The sequence below is a fragment of the Paramisgurnus dabryanus genome, chromosome 19 (assembly GCF_030506205.2).
Source record: "Paramisgurnus dabryanus chromosome 19, PD_genome_1.1, whole genome shotgun sequence".
Taxonomy (NCBI): domain Eukaryota; kingdom Metazoa; phylum Chordata; class Actinopteri; order Cypriniformes; family Cobitidae; genus Paramisgurnus; species Paramisgurnus dabryanus.
In genome coordinates this window covers 6,546,549-6,568,754 of record NC_133355.1, presented here as the reverse complement: position 1 = coordinate 6,568,754, position 22,206 = coordinate 6,546,549, and the positions used below count along the sequence as shown (strand labels likewise).

General features: G+C 36.3%; 1 protein-coding gene across 1 annotated transcript in view; it reads left to right on the top strand.

The window, feature by feature from the left end:
* pvrl2l (PVR cell adhesion molecule related 2 like) overlaps positions 1-17,746 on the top strand; it is a 178,287-nt gene extending 160,541 nt beyond the window's left edge. The window contains exons 7-10 of the mRNA XM_065286636.2: positions 8,597-8,747; positions 8,866-8,923; positions 11,252-11,353; positions 14,085-17,746. Of these exons, the coding sequence (XP_065142708.1) occupies positions 8,597-8,747; positions 8,866-8,923; positions 11,252-11,353; positions 14,085-14,285 (512 nt within the window). The 3' untranslated portion in view covers positions 14,286-17,746. The remainder of the gene's footprint in view (positions 1-8,596; positions 8,748-8,865; positions 8,924-11,251; positions 11,354-14,084) is intronic.
* The last annotated feature ends 4,460 nt before the right edge of the window (positions 17,747-22,206 follow it).

The following is a 22,206-nucleotide window of genomic DNA, read 5'->3' as shown; positions in this document are numbered from 1 at the left end:
TATTGTTCACTGGCAGTGTCTACACTGTAAAAAAAAAATCCGTAGAAATTGCAGCTGGGTTGCCGGTAATTTACCGTAGATTTAAATTTATGTTATTTACTGGCAACATTTTGTTCAAAGTTGAATGAACATTTAACATTTACAAGTCTTTGTCTTTACAGAGTAAAACTAAAAAAACAGCATCAAGCAAAACGTTTTGGGACCAAAATCTGAAGCAAAAAACAGAAAAAGGTTGATGATGATTTCTGGTTCCCAGAATGCTTTGCATGAGGCTGTTATTGTATACTTTATTCTGTAAAGATAAAGACTTGTTAATATTAAAAATTTATTTAACTTTGAACAAACTCTTGCCAGTAAATAACATACATTTAAATCTACGGTAAATTACCGGCAACCCAGCTGCAATAACATTGTAATTTCTACGGATTTTTTTTACAGTGTATGAAAGGTTTTACTGAATGGGTGTGTGGATAATGGATGCACGTTCGCCACATACACATTCGGTGCTCATGCTTGTATTAGGGTTAAAACAAATGTTTTGAAGATATTTACTGCGTTTGCACCAGCTGTTATGGCGACCCCAACTGCACAAATTATGACGGTCTTCCTGAATTTCATAATAAACATTAAAATGCCAGTTAAACCTGCAGACTCGTGTCCCTTGCAAAACGACTACTAGTAGCTTTAGTGGCTCACGGGAACTTTTACACAAAGGAGCTTAAAGATGGCGGCGCCCACATTAACGTCAAAAATAAGGTGTATATGGTTAGTGAGATCTCCTGGTACAGCTAATAGGTGCTTACATACAGCCATAAATCCAGAGGTGTAGATTTGGATTGAACATTGGAGGTGTTTGTGTAGCAGAGTTGGTAGAGCGTTGCATTTACAATGCAAAACATGTGGGTTTGATTCTCAGGGAACACAACTTCAATAACAACAGAGTCATTTTACAGTAGTTTATTTCTGATGAGCGAAGTAAATTATCTTGGTTCAGATATCATATCTAACGCATATCAATTACAACACTGAGCCAACATTACTGTGTAAAATTAATGTATACAATATTAGCACAGGTCCTTGAATTTTCGCCTGACTGCCAAACCACTCCACATAGCAGTGATCCATACTCGCCATCTCTACTCATCTATAGCAAATGAAAACATTTTATTTTCGCCAAGGTATTTGTTTCAGAAATCAATTTAGCCAGTAGCCAGAGCGATAAATAAATTAAGAGTTTGGTTCCAAAACAGTTTAGTTATGAAGGCTTAAATCAAAACAAACTAACTGCAAAAACTAGATTTTTGAAAAAAAGAGGTATCTCATTTTGGAACCAAACTCTTCAAATACAGACCGGAAGTTCACTTCGGTTCAGGTGTGTAACCGCAACAACGCATGTGCCTCCGATGAAACATCTATACCCATGCGTGAGTATGAACAAAACAACAATGGCGGCCTACAGGACTCTTTGTGCCATTCATTAACGCTTCTCCAAAAAAGTTTACAAAATTGTGGCTTTTTATTGTCCAGGGTGACTTGTAATAATAAATAATTTGTCTCACTGCTTGTTGCTTTTGCTGTATTGATTTGTTTGTATTTATCGCTCTGTAGAAGAATGGTTATGTGTGCAAGAGTATAGTGTTTCTTTACAAAGTAATATCGCCATCTACTGGCCTGGCTTACTTAATTCAGTGAATTTAGTCATGTTTGCCGATCCATGTAAGCGCAGATTGTTTGTACTGAGCTGTCAAAAAGTTTTTGTTTTTCACTACATCATTGTCATGTAAACCAATGTTATCTCACAAGAATTTGAACATATTTTACAAGTTTGCTAATTCGTATTAATTCATACGACCACATTCGTAAGTTTTGGTACGATTTGCAATGACCCCTGTAACGTTGGGGTTAGGTGCAGGGTTAGGGATTCGGTTTCTTTTTTTTTTTTTTCATGAGATTGAACGATTTTGCATGATTACCTTCGTATGATTTGATACGAATTAGCCAACTCGTAAAATATGTACGATTTCTCGTGAGATCAGGCTGTGTAAACATAGCCTCTACACTGTAAAAATCAACTTTAATTTACAATTCATTTAATCTTTTTGAATAGTGAGGAGTTGCTATTAATTATTACAAATTTAATTGAATTACCTTGTTATTCCAACACTATTTTTATCATTTATAGCAACTCCTTATTAGTCAAGTAAGTTTAAACTTAAAAATGTGCAACAAGGAATTTTTACAGTGTATGACTAACTAACGGCAAAACGAGCTCTGATATTTTTTGATATTCTGGGTCCCAGATGTGGCTTGGTCTATTATTAATGCAAGTCTATAAGAAAAATCTTTATAGACTGCCAGTATTATCATTCACCAGGCAAAATTCATAATTCCGATCACACAGGAAAGTAATGGCGCACCTCTTCTAGCTGCACAATATAATGCATCATCTGTGCCTGCAGCATTAGCATGTAGTCAGAGATGCACGGCTGAAGTTTAATGCTTGGAGCCAGGGCTGTTTTAAATACATAGCCTTGAATATGAGCAATAGTTGTGCTTGCTAGTTATAACAGGAATCTAAGCCTTCCATTTTAGTAATAGCCTATATTTGGTTCTTAGCAACATCTCAATTTTAACAAAAACAAGGGGTTTTTTTTCAAAAAAGCTTTTTTGTGCGTGCAATGGGGTTCTTTTGAAATTAATGTCTGGACAAAATATAAAAAGCTCTTTTTTGTTAATAATAGGATTTTTCAGAAACTAGTTAATTTGTGTAAATTGATGACTAATGTTAAGCAGGATGAACCGAAATAAATCCCTAAATATTTTATAAACTGGTGCATCATACAGAAAGCCCTTTGAGATACTAAAAGAGAACATCAGTGCATGTCATGAAGGATTTGTTTTATTAATTCATTGCAACAAACAAAACTGTCGGAGGAAAAGAGCCTGTTTTGCTGCCAGCCACGCAGGTGTTTAGCAACTCCACATGAACCTGGACAGCCAAACACACAGACACACACAGGCTTGTCTTAGGCTCAATTATTTATGCATGCAGTATCCAGGTAACCACTCCATCGGGGAGCGAAGACATCATCTAGTGAGTCCCACCGCTGAGACAGACCCAAACACACAGACGTCAAAGACAAACCAAGACATAATCTTCTGCAAACACTTTAATGCTAAACATACCAGTCTCTGTGGTTTAAACAATGACCTGAATGATACGGTCTGGTTTACCAAAATTTTGAAGAACTGTTCTTGTGGGACTAAGTGTATTTGGCCCAAATTGATCCTGAACAGGTTGCGTTCGAAATCTTTTTTTGGGGATATGAGCTTGTTCTTTCAGGCAACTCATTGATGGCAATCAGAGTGATTGGTCTGCATGACGCAGATTTTTCTTCAAATGTTCTCTCTCGATGCCCGAAAAAGAATCTCTTTTCCATTCATTTGGTTCACTGGACACATGCTATTATGGAAAAGAATCAATCCAACGATTTTCTTTGACAAGAAAAAACGCATAAGAGATTCGTGAAGAACGTGTCACGTGATAGACGTCATGTCTTTAATCTGCTAAATGGGGTGGCATATGAAGTATTCAGCTTTTCGTAAGAAAATTCACCATTTTAAACTTCAAACATGCACCCCAACTGTGTTAAGACATTTTTTCTACATTGTCAAAAAAAATGGTCAAAAAAAATCCCATGCTGTATCCTTTAAAAAAAAAAGGTCCTAATTTGTACAAATATGAGCCAGGAGAGAGCAGGGGTGAAAGTACAATTTTTCAGAAATACGTAATTTTAAAAGATAATGTTTTAGATAGATATATTTTTGCTGTGGTCAATAACTCACAAGTGTGCTCTATCAATGTCAGGTGGATTTTTGAAAAAATGTAAACCAAATTCAGTATAATTTCACTTTGAACATTGTTACTTTTGAGATTGTCAGCTGGGATGTAAGTAACACACAGGTGGATCAAAAGTAACACAACAGAAAAAGTAGGTTTTTGTGTTACACTTGTTTTTATTAAATATACATGACTGTGACCTTGTTAATATGTAACTGCAAACAGCGTTGTCGTTTATCTTTGCAAAAAATTATGAAACGAAGCCGTCAGTTTCATCAAATGTTTCAAAAGCAACCCGACAGTGCAAACTTAAATTGTTGAGAATAAAAAAAATTCAACAGTATGAACACAACGAAAATTAAATTCAATCTAATTAGAATAATATAATTTTTTTTACATAATGCAACAGTATTAGCAGTGGGACAAAGGTAACAATACTTTCGTCCCGACAGGAACTACAGTACTGACATTTAAACCCAAGTGACTTTTATTTTGAAAAACTCTGAGAAGGGAAACTTCAGGATGTATTAGTTCACTAAATAACATGTAGATTGGTCAGTAATGTAACACATGAAACGAAAAACACAACGCGTTATAAGGAATTTCGTTTCATGGTTGAAACCAAACAGCTTTCTGGACCTACACACGCAAAACGGTGACAAACAATGCGATATTTCTCAGCTCTGTTAAGGGTTGTGCGCTAAAGATGCTGTAGTTTGGAATGCAAATGTAATCAGGGCTCGGATTAAATCACTTTGTTACTTTCGCCTCTACTAATATGACCTTTTTATGGGCAAATGTGTACTTTTTGAAAGAGTACTGCCCCAGCTAGTGAGTATTTTTGGCCAATTTGTTTATGGACACCTGTTGGTACAAGTACAGCAGTTGAGATACTAATAAAGTCCATTGCAAATTACACGGCCAATCAGAACAGCGCATGTAAATATAGGAACCCATTGTTACTGCAAAGTGGAATATGGGTGGATTTGTATATACTGTAGTGAAGGAAGTGTAGAGGATGGCAAAAACTTACCAGGTCATACAAATAGAGACGTGTGCGTGTGCGTGTGCGTGTGTGTGTGTGTGTGTGTGTGTGTGTGTGTGTGTGTGTGTAATCCTCTTAGAGTGCAGTGGACTCAGTAGAGCTGATTTTCTGCATGTGGACAGATTTCAAGCCGCACGTCTCAATTATCATGATCTTTATAAAGCTTTTAAGGGCAGCTCAGCACTATATAACCTTCCTCTCTTTCTTTCTCTCACTCTCTCTCCTCTCTCGCTCTCTCACCTTAAGTCTGGTGGCTAAGTATAGTGGTGGAATGGTAAAAGAATATGGGAAATAATGGGATGAATCAGAAGTCAAGCTGGTGCTGATAATTATTATTATTTCAACAATGAGTCTTTTGTCAGTCCCTTGAAAACGTCCACCCACCTCTTACACTCGTGTGTGTCTTTTAATTTCCTCCCACACGAGCAGGGTTTGGTGCTTCGGGTGACACTGCAAGGAGGAGTCCATGAGCGAGAGAGGAAAAAATAGCAAAACATACAAGGTGTTGAAAGTTTTTAATAGCGGAACGGCAGGAGAGATGCAGTTCCAGTTATATACAGTAGCGCAAAATGGTTTACTTGGCTTTCACTGTCAGTCATTTACCTGGAAATCAGCTGATCTTTAAAAAGGTCATGCTTTATACTTTTCCTTTCGGTTTCAATTCTGTATCTTACGCTTATCTCCTCTACTGTATTCCTCATAAAAGTGGCTTGCAAGCATTTTGCTTTACTGCGCTATTGTTTTTATTCTGGGGTCTTCATTCTAATAAAACTGTAATAACGATACGCTGGAGGATTTTTTTCAAGGCTCAATGTTTTGGATTTAATTGCAAGTCATTTGTTTAGAGACATTACTCAGCAAACAAACACACAAGCACAGCAACACGAGCTTCGGATCAACGACAGCCGTTGAAAAGTAATTTTCTTACTGCAGTTTATTTTGTCTTCATTCTAATAAAATTGCAATTCAGATGGTTTGCTTTTTTGGGAAAGTTCCTCATTGAATTGCAAGTCGTTTGTTGAGAGATGCTACTTGACCAACAAACACAACTACAACGTGAGTGAATCTATTGCTAATTTTAAGTAAGTAGGGGAGGGGGGGCACAACCTAACGCTTTTTGGTTTTGGCTCAATCATTCAAAAAATATTTGAGTTTGATTCATTATATTTTTACACAAGCAACACACACATCTCTGCTACAAATGAACATTTGAAGTTTGTTTCTAGCACTTACTATTATTAGACAATTACACCAAACGTGACAGAAGTGCAAATGTTACAACTTACCCCAAAGGTGGGGTTAATTGTAACAGGCAGGGGGTTAGTTGTAACACTTGATAAAAAGTAAGTTTGCATGCAAATATTTCAATACTATTTTGTCTATATACTTGAAATGGATATTGTTTATATATCTGTCTATAATAGACAGGTATCCACACTGTATTCATTCATCCAGCCCTTTTCTTACAATAGTTCAATTATAAATGGATACAAATGTCTAAATATGTGAGAAAAAAAACTTTTTTTATATGTGACCCAGTCTGTAAAAACCATACTACAGTTTCAAAATCAAATTCTGAGATAATGAGCATCAAAGTCTGATTTTAGTCATTCATTTCATTATGATTTCAATCTTTGACGTGACCTTATTCAATCAATATTAAAGATATGAACAAAAATAAATTTGACACACGATTTTTGATAAGACAGGCACATTTATTTTGTTGGCAGCCAGCAATCATTCGTGTGTAGCCTGTTTAAAACAACAGCAAGAATTACGCTAACATTAGCGGTTTTCATATCGTAAGTGCTGATGGGTTAGTTGTAACACAGCTTTACAATTAACCCCGCTGGGTCAAAATATTTTCAAGCCCACCAAAAAAGTTGCTAAGAGCTGCAGACATATTTCAAAATGATGCTTTGTTTTAGTCAACAAGACACTGATTAATATGACATAGCATTGGATTTGGTATCTTACACACCCAACTTAGAAACCGAAAAAAACATACAATGAAAAAATGTACTTGCATGGCACCAAAACACTCGTTCATCAATAACTCTCTGGAATAACATTATACATTTCCAACAATTTACGCGAGATCATCTATTGGCAGCGTAAAAAAACTTGTGCAACAATGTAAACAGTCCGTGTTACAACTAACCCCGCGTTAGTGTTTGCCCCGCTCTCCCCCCATCCACCAACAGGGTAAAGGAGATACAGGTCGACAGGTGGAAATCTAAAGTAACAGCATGCAGTTGTGAAGCTATATTGTGATTGCTGGAAACATAACGGTTTTTAGACTCGGTTGTTGAAGTTGCTATCTTTTTTTAATCTATGTGATAAAACGCACTGATATATAACACACACACACACCGAGCAAACCACTTTCTCTCTCTTACTTAAACTCCTCTATCTTACCTGCTCTCAAGAGAATGAGAACATCGATAACAAAGACCCGTTTAATATCCAGCGTGCTAAAAACAAATGCAGAGACGGGACACACGCTGTGTGCTTATCTGCTTTTATCAAATAAAGAGTTGTTTTTCTCTTACATTCCTCCCCTTCATCTGATCTCTCTCCACCTCAATGCTGCGGTTGAATGACGACAGTGTTTTCATACATGTCTCCGATATTGTGTTAGTCCCACTAAGTTCCCTGCGTGTGCATGAGCTGTCATGCATCACGGTGGCCCGTGGCCCAGTTTCATCAAGATTCTCATTTTTTTAATCAGAAATGGACGTGTGACAACAAGTGTGTGGTTTTCAGGCACATCTGTTTGTTATCATTTGCTGGAAAGATGTCAGTTTGGTTTCTTTGGAAATAAACGGAAATTTGCAGGAATCTTGGAGGAAAATTGGAACTGCAGCTCCCCTAGTGGACAGCAGGTGTACTGCATGATGTCATTTCTTTTGAATCTTCCTCTTTTATTCATTGTATGCTGCTTTCTCTTTTACTTTGTCAGCCTCATAACTTATTATTACAATGTTTTATTGGCATGCCAGTGAACAAACCTGCTGTAAGAATTATTAGTGATGGCAATATCACATAATTCTCTTTCTTTCTCTCGCTCTCTCTCTCTCTGTGCCGCTGTCTTGCCCTACTACATCTCATCAGTCGCTTTGAGAGCAGCGGGGTTTACTAATTTTAGCATACCCACCCCAGCAGCAAGTCTTAGCAAGCTTTGCCTGTGAATACCTCATCAAACTGAGTCACACTGTAAAGAACCTTATCAATTCAGCTTTAAATGTCTAACTCCGGAGGGAAAGATAAGAAGCCATGGGATTTTACTCCTTGAAGCAGATTACCGGTCAGGGACGCCAGCAGTGGACATAACCTTAGATCATTCACCAAGAGCGAATTGCATCCACTGATAACTTAGTTTATTTGCACACGCCGTCTGCTTTGTTTTGCCTCTCGAGTCGAGATGAAATTATGCAAATTACAAACAAACACGTCCAGAAAATCTTGCAGGATGCCGTTACCTGTGGGTCGGTTTTGAGTGCTTGGATTAATAGGACATAAACAATAACATTGCATTTATATAAAAGGCTTTTGTGCTGGAGTGAATGGCGTGGAGTGAATGGCGCAGCGCAGGTACAATGTCAGAAAAAATGGCCAATAAATGGTCCCAAGTGTTTTGGATCTTTCAGAGATGACACATACATGTGAATACATATATAATAGATGCATTTTTTTCCTTGTTTTTCTAGATCACCCTTTACCACCACCAACACCAGGAGGACTAGCCAGCACCACCGGTGGAATAATTGGAGGGATCATTGCTGCTATAATCATTCTGTGTTTGATCGGCGCTGGTCTGGCAATGTACCGCAAACGCCGAATGAACATGGGGTCTGGAGAGTGAGTATTAACACACTTGTTAAATATTCATTGTATTCCCTCTTTCTCTCCTGCCGAGCTATTTTCATCTTTTCTGTTTATTTAACTTTCCCAACATCCCTTTGTGTTTCCCATCCAGAGGTCCTCCCAAACACAAGCCGCCTCCTCCGATGAAGTCAGGCAGCTCTACGGAAATGGTGAGCGGACCGTTTATCCCATCAGTCACCTCTCCGACTCTCGAATCTGACATCCTCTTTCAACTCGATGCATTTCAACCTCATTATACAAAATCGAGATGACTTACAGTTCTCAAGGCTACACGCGGCAATTAATACGGAGCCGGAGAAAAGAGGCATATGCATAAAGTACCGTAAAATAGGTCTTTGAATTTAAACCTTTGAAGAGAAAGCTCGAGACTAGAATGGAAGAAATCGCTGGTCTTAGAAATAGGGTAATTGCGTTTTTACTGCGGATAACAATTATTTTCTTTTCGCCGGGGTGGGTTTGAGACACACATTTGTATTATAAAGTATGTAAAAAGAAGCAGAGCGCAGCGAATGAGAATTTCAGATGTGGCCCTCAGGCTACATACGGGAGAGAAAGGGTTAACTCGGGGTAATGTGCATTGATCGAGGCTTAATGCTGAATGTGTGACTGAAGCTGATGGTGTGTGTTAGTGTGCGCATGTGAATGGGTTTGTGTGTATTCAGGGGGAACTAACCACGAACGCCTGAAGTGATGTTTTGAAGTGTCTTCCTTATTTGATTTGTCATTATTTTTTTATGCCGTTTGTATACAAGTGGGCAAAAGAATCACCATAATTTTCTTCCTCTGCAATATTTGTTGTTCCTTTTTTAATAGTGTTGACACCACAAAATGGACAAAAAATAGCATCAGTGTTTATTTGGTGACATTTTTGCCCTTAAAAGGCCAACAAATGAAGACTTTATACTGTAATTTTAGTAACAAAATATTTATTCATAAATAAATTGACACTAGCTGCTTTTCCATTACAGATTTGCACAAAACTTTAGCGTTATTGTCTAAATATCGACTAAAAACAAAATGACAACATTTCCATTAACCGATGTTATGCGAATGAAAAATACATTTCATTCCAAAAACGATGGCAATGGGTGTATTCAGCCTCATACAACGGCACGCAAACCGACATGCTTATTAAAATACAGAGAGAGCGACTGGACAGCATACAGAACAGTTGACTCTCGAATCGATCTCGCTGTATTTTAACGACATGCGCTTGTTGGTTCTTGTGACGTAGCATGAAGTTGACGAAATCTTCTCTGTCTTGTCCTTCAATCAAACATATCGTGCCATATTTAAAGAATCATCATGTAACTTTTACACAGGTGAGGTGACCTGTAAATGCGGTTTGTTTCCATTGCACTTTTGCGATATTTATTCCTCCTTCGAATTGCCTTCGTTTCGATATGTAAGAATTTATGCAAAATCGCTGTGTTTCCATTGGGTGCATTTTCAATTTGCGCAATTTAAAGGGTAATAGAAAAACGCAGCTATTGACAAAAGGCATGCAGGACACATTTCATTTAAAAGTGTTGTTTTAGATGCAAAAATGCTAAAAGAAAATTAATTGGAGGTTGCACTTAACTCTTTCCCCGCCATTGACGAGTTATCTCATCAATTAAAAGAAAACATTTGCATAAAAACGTATTCCTGATGAGTTTTTATGGTAATCTGTAATACCACGAATACCCAATTTATAAAAAGCTGAAGCAAAAAAAGTATTAACTTTACACTCCGTGTATGTTTTGATAATTGTTCTGAATCTGATCTCTAACAAAATTCCTTCACAAAAGTGCAATTTATTTAGCTTTTTGCTAAAAAAAATTTTATTTTTGAAGACAAATACCCATATTTAAACGTTTATAAGAAGAGGAAAAAAATATAGATAGGATAAAAGTTTTTTCCCCCCATTTTGTTTATTGTTTGTTTAAAAGCAGAGGGTCTGTTCCTTAATTTGATACATTTATATGTTTATATATTTTTTGAAGAAAATTATCCTGAAAGGCATTTTGTGAAACTTTTGTAAAAATCACAAAAAATGCTGGCGGGCAACTTTAAAAAAAAGGCTGGCGGGGAAAGAGTTAAAGGGATAGTACACCCCTTAAAATAAAAATGCATTAATTTCCTTGCCCTCATGTTGTTTTAAACCTGGATGAGATTCCTTATTTTGCTGGACACGGCAGATATTCGGATAAACATTGGTAAGCACACAGTTGATGGTACCTGTTGACTTCCATAGTAGGAAACACAAATACTATGATAGTCAATATACTGTCTACTTTGTGGTTACCATCATTTATCAAAATATCTTATTTTGTATTCAACAGAATAAAGAAATTCACACAGAACAACATGAGGATGAGTAAATGATGACACCTTTTTCATTTTTGGGTGAACTGTCCCTTTATAAACAATTCACCTTGGGCTATTGTATTCACAAAGCGTATGTTTAACCATCTGATGTGTTTGTGTGTATACAGCTTAATAAATCACAGGACAAGGCCACAACCATCACTGAAACCCAACCACTCAGCAACTACGAACCCAACTACTATGAAACCAACTCAGCTGAACCGGTTACAGTAAGAGCCCTCATTACAAACTCTTAAACCTTAAAGGTTTATTACATATATACTTTTAACATATTTAAGTGTACATCCATCACTCCAAGGTGGATTTCTTTTCATTGCTTTTGATTCGAATGAATGACTTAGCACTAATAATATTACCATTTCAGACTGAAATTGGTCTTAAAGGGACACTACACTTTTTTTTGAAAATATGCTAATTTTCCAGCTCCCTTAGAGTTAAACATTTGATTTTTATCGTTTTGGAATCCATTCAGCTGATCTCCGGGTCTGGCGCTACCACTTTTAGCAGCTGAAAATAGTCCCCTTAGTAACTTTCAATAGCAGGGGACTATTTTCGGGCAGTGCGTAATAACATTGAGCCATGTTAAGGCAGCAAAGTCATTGATTATTACGCCAAAATAAAAGTATAGTTCCTAGCCTTAACGGTCTAATCAGATTCTATGGATTAAAGATTCTATGCTAAAAGTGGTACCGCCAGACTCAGAAATCAGCTAAATGAATTCCAAAATGATAAAAATCAAATGTTTAACAAATGTTTAGGGAAAATTAGCATATTTTAAAAAAGTGGAGTGTCCCTTTAAAGGGATAGTTCACCCAAAAATTAAAATTGTGTCATTATTTACTCACCATCATGTTCTTAACATGTATTAGTTTGTATAACACAAAAGAAGATATTTTGATAAATGATGGTAAGCACACAGTTAGTGGCACCCATTGACTTACATAGTATTTGTTTTATTTTCTACTGTGGAAGTCAATGGGTACCATCAGCTTTGTACTTGCCATCATTTATCATCATCATCTTTTGTGTTCAACAGGAGAAAAAAACTTGTACAGGTTAAGAAAAACATGATGGTAAGTAAAAGATGACATAATTTTTTGGTGAACTATCTCTTCAAGTCAAAATAAAATAATGTCCTCACTCTTTAATGGGTACCAAAGACATCTTACCCAGGCATGCTTATGGCGAAAGCTTGTGAATTACAGCGATGTGCGGTTTCCTCTAACAGTGCCAAAGGCTTTTTTATGTGGATTAATATGATGAGCCGGTTATTTCATCAGCTGTGATAACCGTAAAGCCAATTACTACAGCGTAAGGCCAGACACAGACACGTACCTTTATGATATGGCCCCTAAGGGGACAGTATTTTTTTGGTGCTTTTAATAAAATCCTGTCTTTATTGTCCTGGCTGATGCCGCCAAGCCAGTCGCTAAGAAATTCCCATGAATAACTTTTATAAGAGGGGTGTAATTAAAATTACTCTCTTACCCTAAAAAGAATCACATTTTGTATTCTTTCTCCATCATACAAAGGTTAAATGAACGGGGTGCTCTTGTCGGCTCTTCATAACTTTGAATAAAACGTTTACCTTTCATAATTAGAAACCAGCTGATAGACATACACAAGAGATATCATCACGCTATATTGGGATTTTCGAAATTAAATTTTGATTCTGGAGGTGAGGTGGCACATCAGACGGTTTTATCTGCTGAATCTTCATTCGGTATCAATTAACTCTAATAAATAAGAACGTGCGCATCACTTCTGAAGCTATTATACCAATGCTTAATGGCCAATTGAGGAACTATTAAATGGGCATTAGTACCACCTCAGTGATCGTAATGAATTGTGAATGCGTATACGTGCGGCATGTTGCATCACGTCTACGTCGGATACACCCGACAAAACCAAATCGCTCTCAGCAGGCTGTCTGCAATAAAATGATGTTATTTACAAGATTTTATCATTATTTACCCAAGTTTTTACAAGCGAGAGATCTCACACGCAACAACTCAAAACTGATCTGACTTCAGTTGCCTGCATTTACATTTCGTTTATGCATTTGAGGTTTTATCCAAAGTGACTTATAGTGCATTTAAAGTACTGTATGTGTTTTATCAGTTTGACTTGACGTTTATGAATTTGGCAGATGCTTTTATCCAAATGACTTATAGTGCATTCAAGCTATACATTTTTTATCAGGTATATGTGTTCACTAGAGATCAAACACATGACCTTTTGCAATGAGTTGACCTCCAGTATGCAGTCAAAAAAGAAATGCTGGCTTACTTTCAACCCAGCATTGGGGCCATAAAGGGATGAACCTAACCCAATGGGTTGTAATGGTTTTGTTTAAAGGGGACATATACAGTATCATGAAAATTCATTTTAAAGTGCTATAATTGGGTCCCCAGTGCTTCTATCAACCTAGAAAATGTGAAAAAGATCAACCCAGTAACTTAGTTTTGAGATGTGAAAAATAGTTCATTGAAATTGAGCTCCCCTTGTGATGTCAGAAGGGGATTTTATTATAATAATTCCGCCTCTTTATCTGCATTATCCAACCATGGCACTGCCATTTAGTGCAGAGATCATCTTTTTTTGCTTTTTAAAGGACACACCCAAAAAAAATGCAAATTATTTTGCTCACACCTACAAAGTGGCAATTTTTATCATTTTAATAATTATCTATATGATATTTTGTGCTGAAACTTTACATACGCACCCTGGGGACACCAAAGATTTATTTTACATCTTATAAAAGTCTTGTGAAATGTCCCTTTAAACTCATTGATTCAACTTTAAGCATTTTCAGGGTTAATATAATCCAAAAGCTAATCCCTTTTTGGCCCAAAGCTGGATTAAATATTACCCAGAAACAGTATTGTTCCTTAAAACGAAATGAACTCCAATCTATGCTTCTGCTTGTTTCTTTATCAGGACCTAGATGACGACACCGGCCCTCCGGCTAATGGCGGCACCTCAAATGCCTGGAACGGTTCAGAACATCTTCCCGAAAAAGAAGATTCGGCCGATGAGAGCCTTCCACCGTACGCAGCCGGCAACCAGGAAGGTAACCACGGCTCTGGTGCCAACATAGCCCGCGAAGAAAGTTTCGTGTCACAGCCGATGTTGGTCTAAAGTCGCGGGCCGTGTCTGTGATTTGCACTGCCACCGTCCTGCCCTGCCGCGGTCGCCCGTAACAGCACAGCAGTCCAGTCGGGAAACACGCATGGAAAACCACTCAGCCGGGGGATATTTCTCTTTTAAAATGCCTAATCGTACTTTTACCTAATCTTATGGTTTTGTGGATGGTCCTTGAAAGATATTTATAATATTTGGACCAAAATGTTTTTCGCTTATCTCTGTAAAGTTGTGCATATACTTCAACTAAGATGAAAGAATACGTCACTAACAAAGCAAAACCATGAGAATAGGTAATGAATCACTGTTTTGAGGTACTATGTTATAATTTAATTCTGGTTAACTTAAAATAATACTGATTGAACAGTGTACCTATTTAATTTTGAGCTCTACTAAAAGGTCTAAATATACAAATTTGCTTTGAGTATTTTAAAATACACTGCATATACTGTCAAACGCGCAATGCTTATGTTTCTTATACGTCAAGTTTATTTTGCGGTCTTGATGTGTAGTGCTTTTTTAATCTTGGATAGCTTTCGTCGGTCGTGCGTTTTAACTTATGTGATGAGGGCAACCTTCCTGTGGTATATGCAATGTATTTTACATGCAGCAAAAATGTATTTTTATATTTTCTATTGATGTCATTTTAATCGATAACGTCACCTAAAAAAATGTACGTTAATGCATTATTTTCTTATTTCGTTTCTTGGATTGCTCGCACTGCTAATTGTTTTGGAAAAGTACTACCAAATAAGTTCTGTAAATATTTTAAGGAAATAATATATATATATATATATACTGTATCGCCAAACTAACTTGTGCTCAGAAGAAGAAGAAGAAAGAAAATGCAAACAAATCCAAAAATAACAGCGGGGTGCGAAACGAAAAGGTGTACTTTTTTCCTAAATTGATTTTAACGGGTATTACTAAAGTCTGCTGATGTTTTACTTCTTGACTTGTGTGGATTTTGTTACTGTATAATCTGCATGGCATGGTTGGTCGCTTTTCTAAAAACAGTGGGCGTCTGTCACTTCGCTTCTCTATTTTCTGCCCTATAACAAGCACAATCTCGTAGTATAAAGCCGTTGAGGGGTAAAGAGGAGTTTTTTGCGAGAGTTTTGCTGATCATTTCTGCCTTTTGAATGCCAACATTACCATTAATATTGAAATACACTGTGCATCATGACATAAGCATGACCACAGCTCACGATCGTCTCTATTTAACTCAATGCTGCTGCTATTGCTTTCGTATTTGCCATCTTCAAAATGCGTCTAAGTTGCATTTACTGTAGTAAAGATCAAAACTAAAAACCTTGTTTTTAAGGATAGATCATGCAAAAAGTCCAAATCAGTCCAAAATTGCTGTATAGTGAAAGTGAATGGTGACCGGGCTGTCAAGTTTCAAACATGTTTACAAATGAGATTTTTAAATTATAGCACACGTTTTATGAGAGGCTATTACAGGGCTTTTATTATGTTTATTGTTATTATTAAAACTTTAAAGCGGTTACTATTCACTTTGACCATAGGCAAAGTTTGGGGTCTAGGGGGGGCAGTGCCCCCCCTGGCCAGAGCCAATTGTGTTTTTGTTTGAGCTATTAATGAAATATAAATATAAGAATTCATATATTATGTGTCTACTTTTTATATTTTAATGGGTAGACTGAGTAACTAAAGGTTAAAGTAGTTTGAATTCATTTAAGCCATATTTAAAAAACTTGAAAGCGGTCACTATTCACTTTGACCATAGGTAAAGTTTGGGGGTGCAGGGGGGCATTGCCCCCCCCAGCCCAGAGCCAATTGTGTTTTTCTTTGAACTATTAATGAAATATAAATATAAGAATTCATTTATTATTTCTCTACTCTTTATATTTTAATGGGTAGACTGAGTAACTTAAGTTTAAAGTAGTTTTAATTCATTTAAGCCATTTAAGAGCAACACTCTTCTGCTAATCTCAAAATATTGCAGTGCCTCCCAAGCACAAACGCCAAGCTCCGCCTGTGACTTTGATTGATTGAAAATAAAAACAGAAAATCACATAGGATTTAAAATGACATGAGGGTGAGAAAATTATTATTTACTACGTGCATTAGGTGAATTTCATTTCAGGGATAGATTTGGGACTCATTTTTTTTATAAATAATCCTTGTTGTTCATCCCTGGCCTTCTCGAATGGCATGGCAAACACTTTCATTACCGTTTTCATCGCTGTTTACTCTTCACTTTTGAATGTAATCTTTGCACATCCACTTACACCTGTCAATAGATTATAGTGTTGTAGCATCTGAATACATGGCCGTAATTGTGCCAAAGAGATCACGGTTGCACTGATTGTATTAAACACCATTGGGGATGACAGTTTGCAGGTTATAGAGGTGCTGAATGAAATGAACGGACCCTGTTGGTGTCCTGGAGTGAAAACTTAAACATTCACAAAGCACATAAAACACTGCTCCTCTTCATGTGGGTGAATAGATCAAAAGATACGACAGACAGACAGATCGATGGATGAGTGGTTCCACTAGATGAATTAATAACCACTTCTCCTTTTTGATTATCCTTGGATCACATTCACTGCCCGATTTTCTGGCCTGTTAGACATTAAAATTACCAATTCTGTTGAAAGGTTTATTCTGTCGGTCGTTTCGTTTTTATCTGAGCTGTGGTCTTAACACTGATGCTTCTGATAAAGGGGATGTGTGTCTGCATGCTGCATGAAGTTTGGGGTTAGCTTACGTTATTCTCGCGTGCAATTCTGCTGTCCACACAACCGTCATTTTGCTTAAATGGTGCAGTATTACACAATCACCAAGTTATACACTCATCCATAAGGGTTTCTGTGTCTTAAACTGTGATTCTTTAAGGTATGTTTGATTATTTTTTTTATTTAATTATCGCTTTTTGTATTTTCAAGTGTCTAATATATTTGTTACACTTTGGGTTGTGTGATGTTTATCGGTTCTTATGTGAAACTATATGCCATTTTAGATTTTAAGGACAATCAACATTATGTAAAATTGAATGCTAACAAATTTTCGGCCTCTTAACCGAGTTTCTTTTTGTTTACTCAATGGCTTCTGTCATTTCTCAAATCTGTTCTCCAGCAAAACAAACACAGCTGCTGTATTTGAAATAAGTTCATTAGAAATCATATCATTTAAACTGAGATCATCCTGGTTTCATGATTCATCTGTCATGTGTTTGCTTCTGCGCTGCCCTGTCGTCATCATCAGACCAGATGTGCCTTTTTTTCTTGTTTTAAACCATTTTACTCTCACTTTTGTTTTGCTTGAGAAAACGTGATGGACCATTGATTATATGTTGACCACAAATGAACGAATTGTGACTTTTTTGCATCTTAATTTTTCCCTATCAGAATTATTTTATATGCATTAGTAACTTGTTCTATGTTTTTTGGCTCATTGTGATGTCTAATAAACTATAAACCAAACCTCCAGTTTTGTATTGTCTTTTTTACACAGTACCTTTGTATATTTCAAAGATCCCTTATTACATTGCTAAAAAAATAATGTCATTTTGTGTATTTGGTGTAATGCAATGTGTTTGTGTGGTTATGGTTAAAAAAAACACATTATTTTCCACATATCATACATTATTGTTGCTCCTCTATGCCCTGCCTCCCTGAAACACGTACATTTTGTACAAAACTCATAATTCTGAAAAGCACTGTGTCCTCGATTGCTAGCTATAGTTTAAAATTACAGAAAAAAATATTTTTTATCATGGAAAATTTCTGTAATTTATTGTGCCCATTATTTTACGGTATTTTTCCGGCACTCCAGCTGCCAGAATTTTAGTTTATGGATTTTTAGGGGTCAAGCCCAGAATGGGCGAAGACCCCTATTGTTTCTGTTAGTTTTCTTTTTCTTTTTCTTTTTCTTCCTCCGCCATTGCGGTCTATGGCAGCCTATAGAACCGTACGTAGGAAAGTTATGAAATTTGGCACACTGATAGAGGACTGTCCAAAAAGTCTCCACAGCAAATTTGAAGTCTGTATCTCTAACCCGCTAGCGCCACCAACAGTCCAAATTTGCACTTATGTATTTGCCTATAACTTCTGACCCGTAAGTCCTAGACACTAAATTCTTGTATCCTCTGATTCCTTGGCTCAAGACGATTCGATTGGACCCTATGACGTCATTTTCCGTCATGAAAAATTTTCCGCCATTTTGATTTATTCATAAAACCTACTTTTGCGAACTTGTCCTAGAGCTTTTGCCCAATTGCCACGAAAAATGGTATGTAGCATCTAGAGACACTCAGGGCAAAAAGTTATTAAAAGAATTTTGATAAACCATTCCGTTTTCGTATAGCGCGTCAACAAATTTTACGTAGAGCCCAAAAAACAGGTTTTAGTGTGTATCTTCGCCAATCTTATGTCTATTGACGCCACACTTGGTAGTTGTGATGCCAGTGAGGATCTGAGGGGGCATGCAGAGTTTCGTCACAGCACCACCTAGTGGTCATACGAATGTTGTGCATGCTTATAACTTTGGTTCTGATCTGTGTTTTTTCACGGGACTTGTTTCGCTGAAGTCCAGAATAGTTGCAGAGTCCAACCTTACCAAACATGCCAGATTTCGCCTTACGGTTAGCCCTGCGCAGCAAAACAGCACTTAAAAAACACGCGCGAATATCTCCGCGAGCGTAATTCTGATCGACTCGAAAACATCATAGGAAGAATATTGCATTACCTTCTGAACAAAAAGTTCTATTGGCGTTGTATTAAAATTTTCATCAGAAATGGCCGAAAATTGCAAAAAACGAAAAATTACCTTTAAATTTTCTGTTTTTACACATAAATGGTTATAACTTCGTAACGCAAAGAGATTTTTTCACCATATTTGATACGCTGATGTACGACCACAGTCTGAGGCTACACAAAAAAAATTGTATGCTTGCACCACTAGTTGGCCTTATAATTGAATAAAACCTTTGAAATCAAGCCACCCTATGGTCATACAACTGTTTCTTCACTAAACTAAAGTGTATAGTCATAAAACTAGCAAGATGTAACACATTTATGACCTGAGGTTGCATGCACGAATTTTGTCATTGCGCCACCTACTGGTTTTGAGACAGAATATGGCATTTTTTTGGCCTAAAACTACTGCAACAACACATCTAAAACCATGAGTCATCATGGATTATTCCTTTCATGGCTTTGACTATAATCACTAGTGGATGTCCATTTACTCTCTAGCAACCAATGAGAATACCTTATCAACTGTTTTTGCAAGAGTTTTTTCTCTGCGTCAGAACATCGCAGAGACATGGGGATGGTCTCTTTTGACTCTTTTAACTTGTTGTAACATGTTGTGACCCATGTTTGCCCACTGTAAGCATCACATACATGTCCTTCAGTGCTCTAATGTCCCATGATTGTCAATAACCGAAGGACAGTTGCAGTAGACAAGAACATAGATTATTTTTGTTGATTACTTTGCATTTTTTCATCTGAAATCATTAGGTTTACCTAAGTTCTTCAGTCTGCTTATCCATACGCAACTTTACATCCTTCTGTGCCCTTTTCGGCTTGACCCCGGTGATTGCTGCTTGCAGCTATATTTTTTACAGTGTTATTGTAAAATTGCAGAAAATGTTTTTTTTTGTCGACCTAATACGGAAAAATTCTGTAATTTATTGTGCCTGTTATTTTACGGTATTTTTTGGGGGCACTCCAGCTGCCAGAATTTTACAGGTTTTTTCCTGATTTTTTTACAGTGTTAATGTAAAATTGCAGAAAATTTATTTTTTGTTGACCTATTACATAAAATTTCTATAATTTATTGTGACCGTTATTTTACGGTATTTTTTTGGGCACTCCAGCTGCCAGAATTTTACAGTTTTTTTACAGTGTTGATGTAAAATTGCTAAAATGTATTTTTGTATACCTATTACAGAAAATTTCTGTAATTTATTGTTCCTATTATTTGACGATATTTTTCCGGCACTCCAGCTGCCAGAATTTTACAGCTTTTTAAGGATTTTTTTTTACAGTGTTAATGTAAAATTGCAGAAACATTTATTTTTTGTCGACCTATTACGGAAAATTTCTGTAATTTATTGTGACTGTTATTTTACGGTATTTTTGGGGGGCACTCCAGCTGCCAGAATTTTAGTTTTTTTTCCGGATTTTTTTTAAAGTGTTAATGTAAAATTTATTTTTTGTTGACCAATTATAGAAAATTTCTATAATTTATTGTGACCGTTATTTTACGGATTTTTTTTTGGGGCATTCCAGCTGCCAGAATTTTACAGTTCTTTTACAGTGTTAATGGAAAATTGCTAAAATGTATTTTTGTAGACCTATTACAGAAAATTTCTGTAATTTATTGTTCCTATTATTTGACGATATTTTTCCGGCACTCCAGCTGCCAGAATTTTACAGCTTTTTAAGGATTTTTTTTACAGTGTTAATGTAAAATTGCAGAAACATTTATTTTTTGTCGACCTATTACGGAAAATTTCTGTAATTTATTGTGCCTGTTATTTTACGGTATTTTTGGGGGGCACTCCAGCTGCCAGAATTTTAGTTTTTTTTCCGGATTTTTTTTAAAGTGTTAATGTAAAATTTATTTTTTGTTGACCAATTATAGAAAATTTCTATAATTTATTGTGACCGTTATTTTACGGATTTTTTTTGGGCATTCCAGCTGCCAGAATTTTACAGTTCTTTTACAGTGTTAATGTAAAATTGCTAAAATGTTTTTTTGTAGACCTATTACAGAAAATTTCTGTAATTTATTGTTCCTATTATTTGACGATATTTTTCCGGCACTCCAGCTGCCAGAATTTTACAGCTTTTTAAGGATTTTTTTTACAGTGTTAATGTAAAATTTCACAACAAAATGTATTTTTGTAGACCTATTACAGATAATTTCTGTAATTTATGGTGCCCGTTATTTTACGGTATTTTTCTGGAACCCCAGCTGCTGGAATTTAAAAAATTTTAAAGTATGTTGTGATTGGCCTGAATACCTCTGACGTCAGCTGGAAATGTGCTGCTTCTTACCGTGTTCGGAAGATTAGCGCTCAGTGCAATGCTGACAGGAGTTCATATAGTCTACTACCTTATCAATTCGAGCCAAATCTGATCCAGAGCAGATGACCAAGCTGATCAATCAACTTTGCCAGTGCGGCTTGAGAAGAACGTTACAGATTGGTGAGGTGAGACTATGTCTGCATTTGTGATTTGTAGAAATGACAAACAACAAGCGTTACTCTGCACTACTCAAAACATGTGTTTAAGTCATGGTTTAGTCAGTAGTAAATTCTTTAAATCTGAAAACATAACCGACTAAGTGGGCGGAATTATGATAATGACCGCTGTGTCCACTTCAACAGGCCAAGGAAGTAAACTGTTTGTTGTGGTCCAAGAAAAGAGATTTAAGTTGGAAACGATAATCCTTTGGGATTTTTTGTACTTTTGCATATCGTTAACATAACACACACTTACACAAAGGATGTGTAAAATCGTAAATTGGAAAATAGGTGCTCTTTAATATCTGTAATAGTGCTGCTGCATAATCTAGTGCCCTTATCAGTTTAGTTTTTATAGGGCTGTCAAACGATTAATCATGATTAATCACATACCAAATAAAAAAATTTGTTTGCATAATAAGTATGTGTGTACAGTGTGTAATTTTGTATATATATAATACACAAACATTCATTTATATATTTAAAAACGTGTGTGTGTATGTGTGTGTGTATTTAATATTATGTTTAAATAAAGCGTACGTTGATGCACATAATAATTACACACCATGCACACACACAAGCTGTGCAAACACACACTTTTATTTTGTATGCGATTAATCACAATTAATGGTTTGACAGCCCTAGTTTTTATAAAACCTTAATGAAATATATTGCATTTTGTTCAACATTACT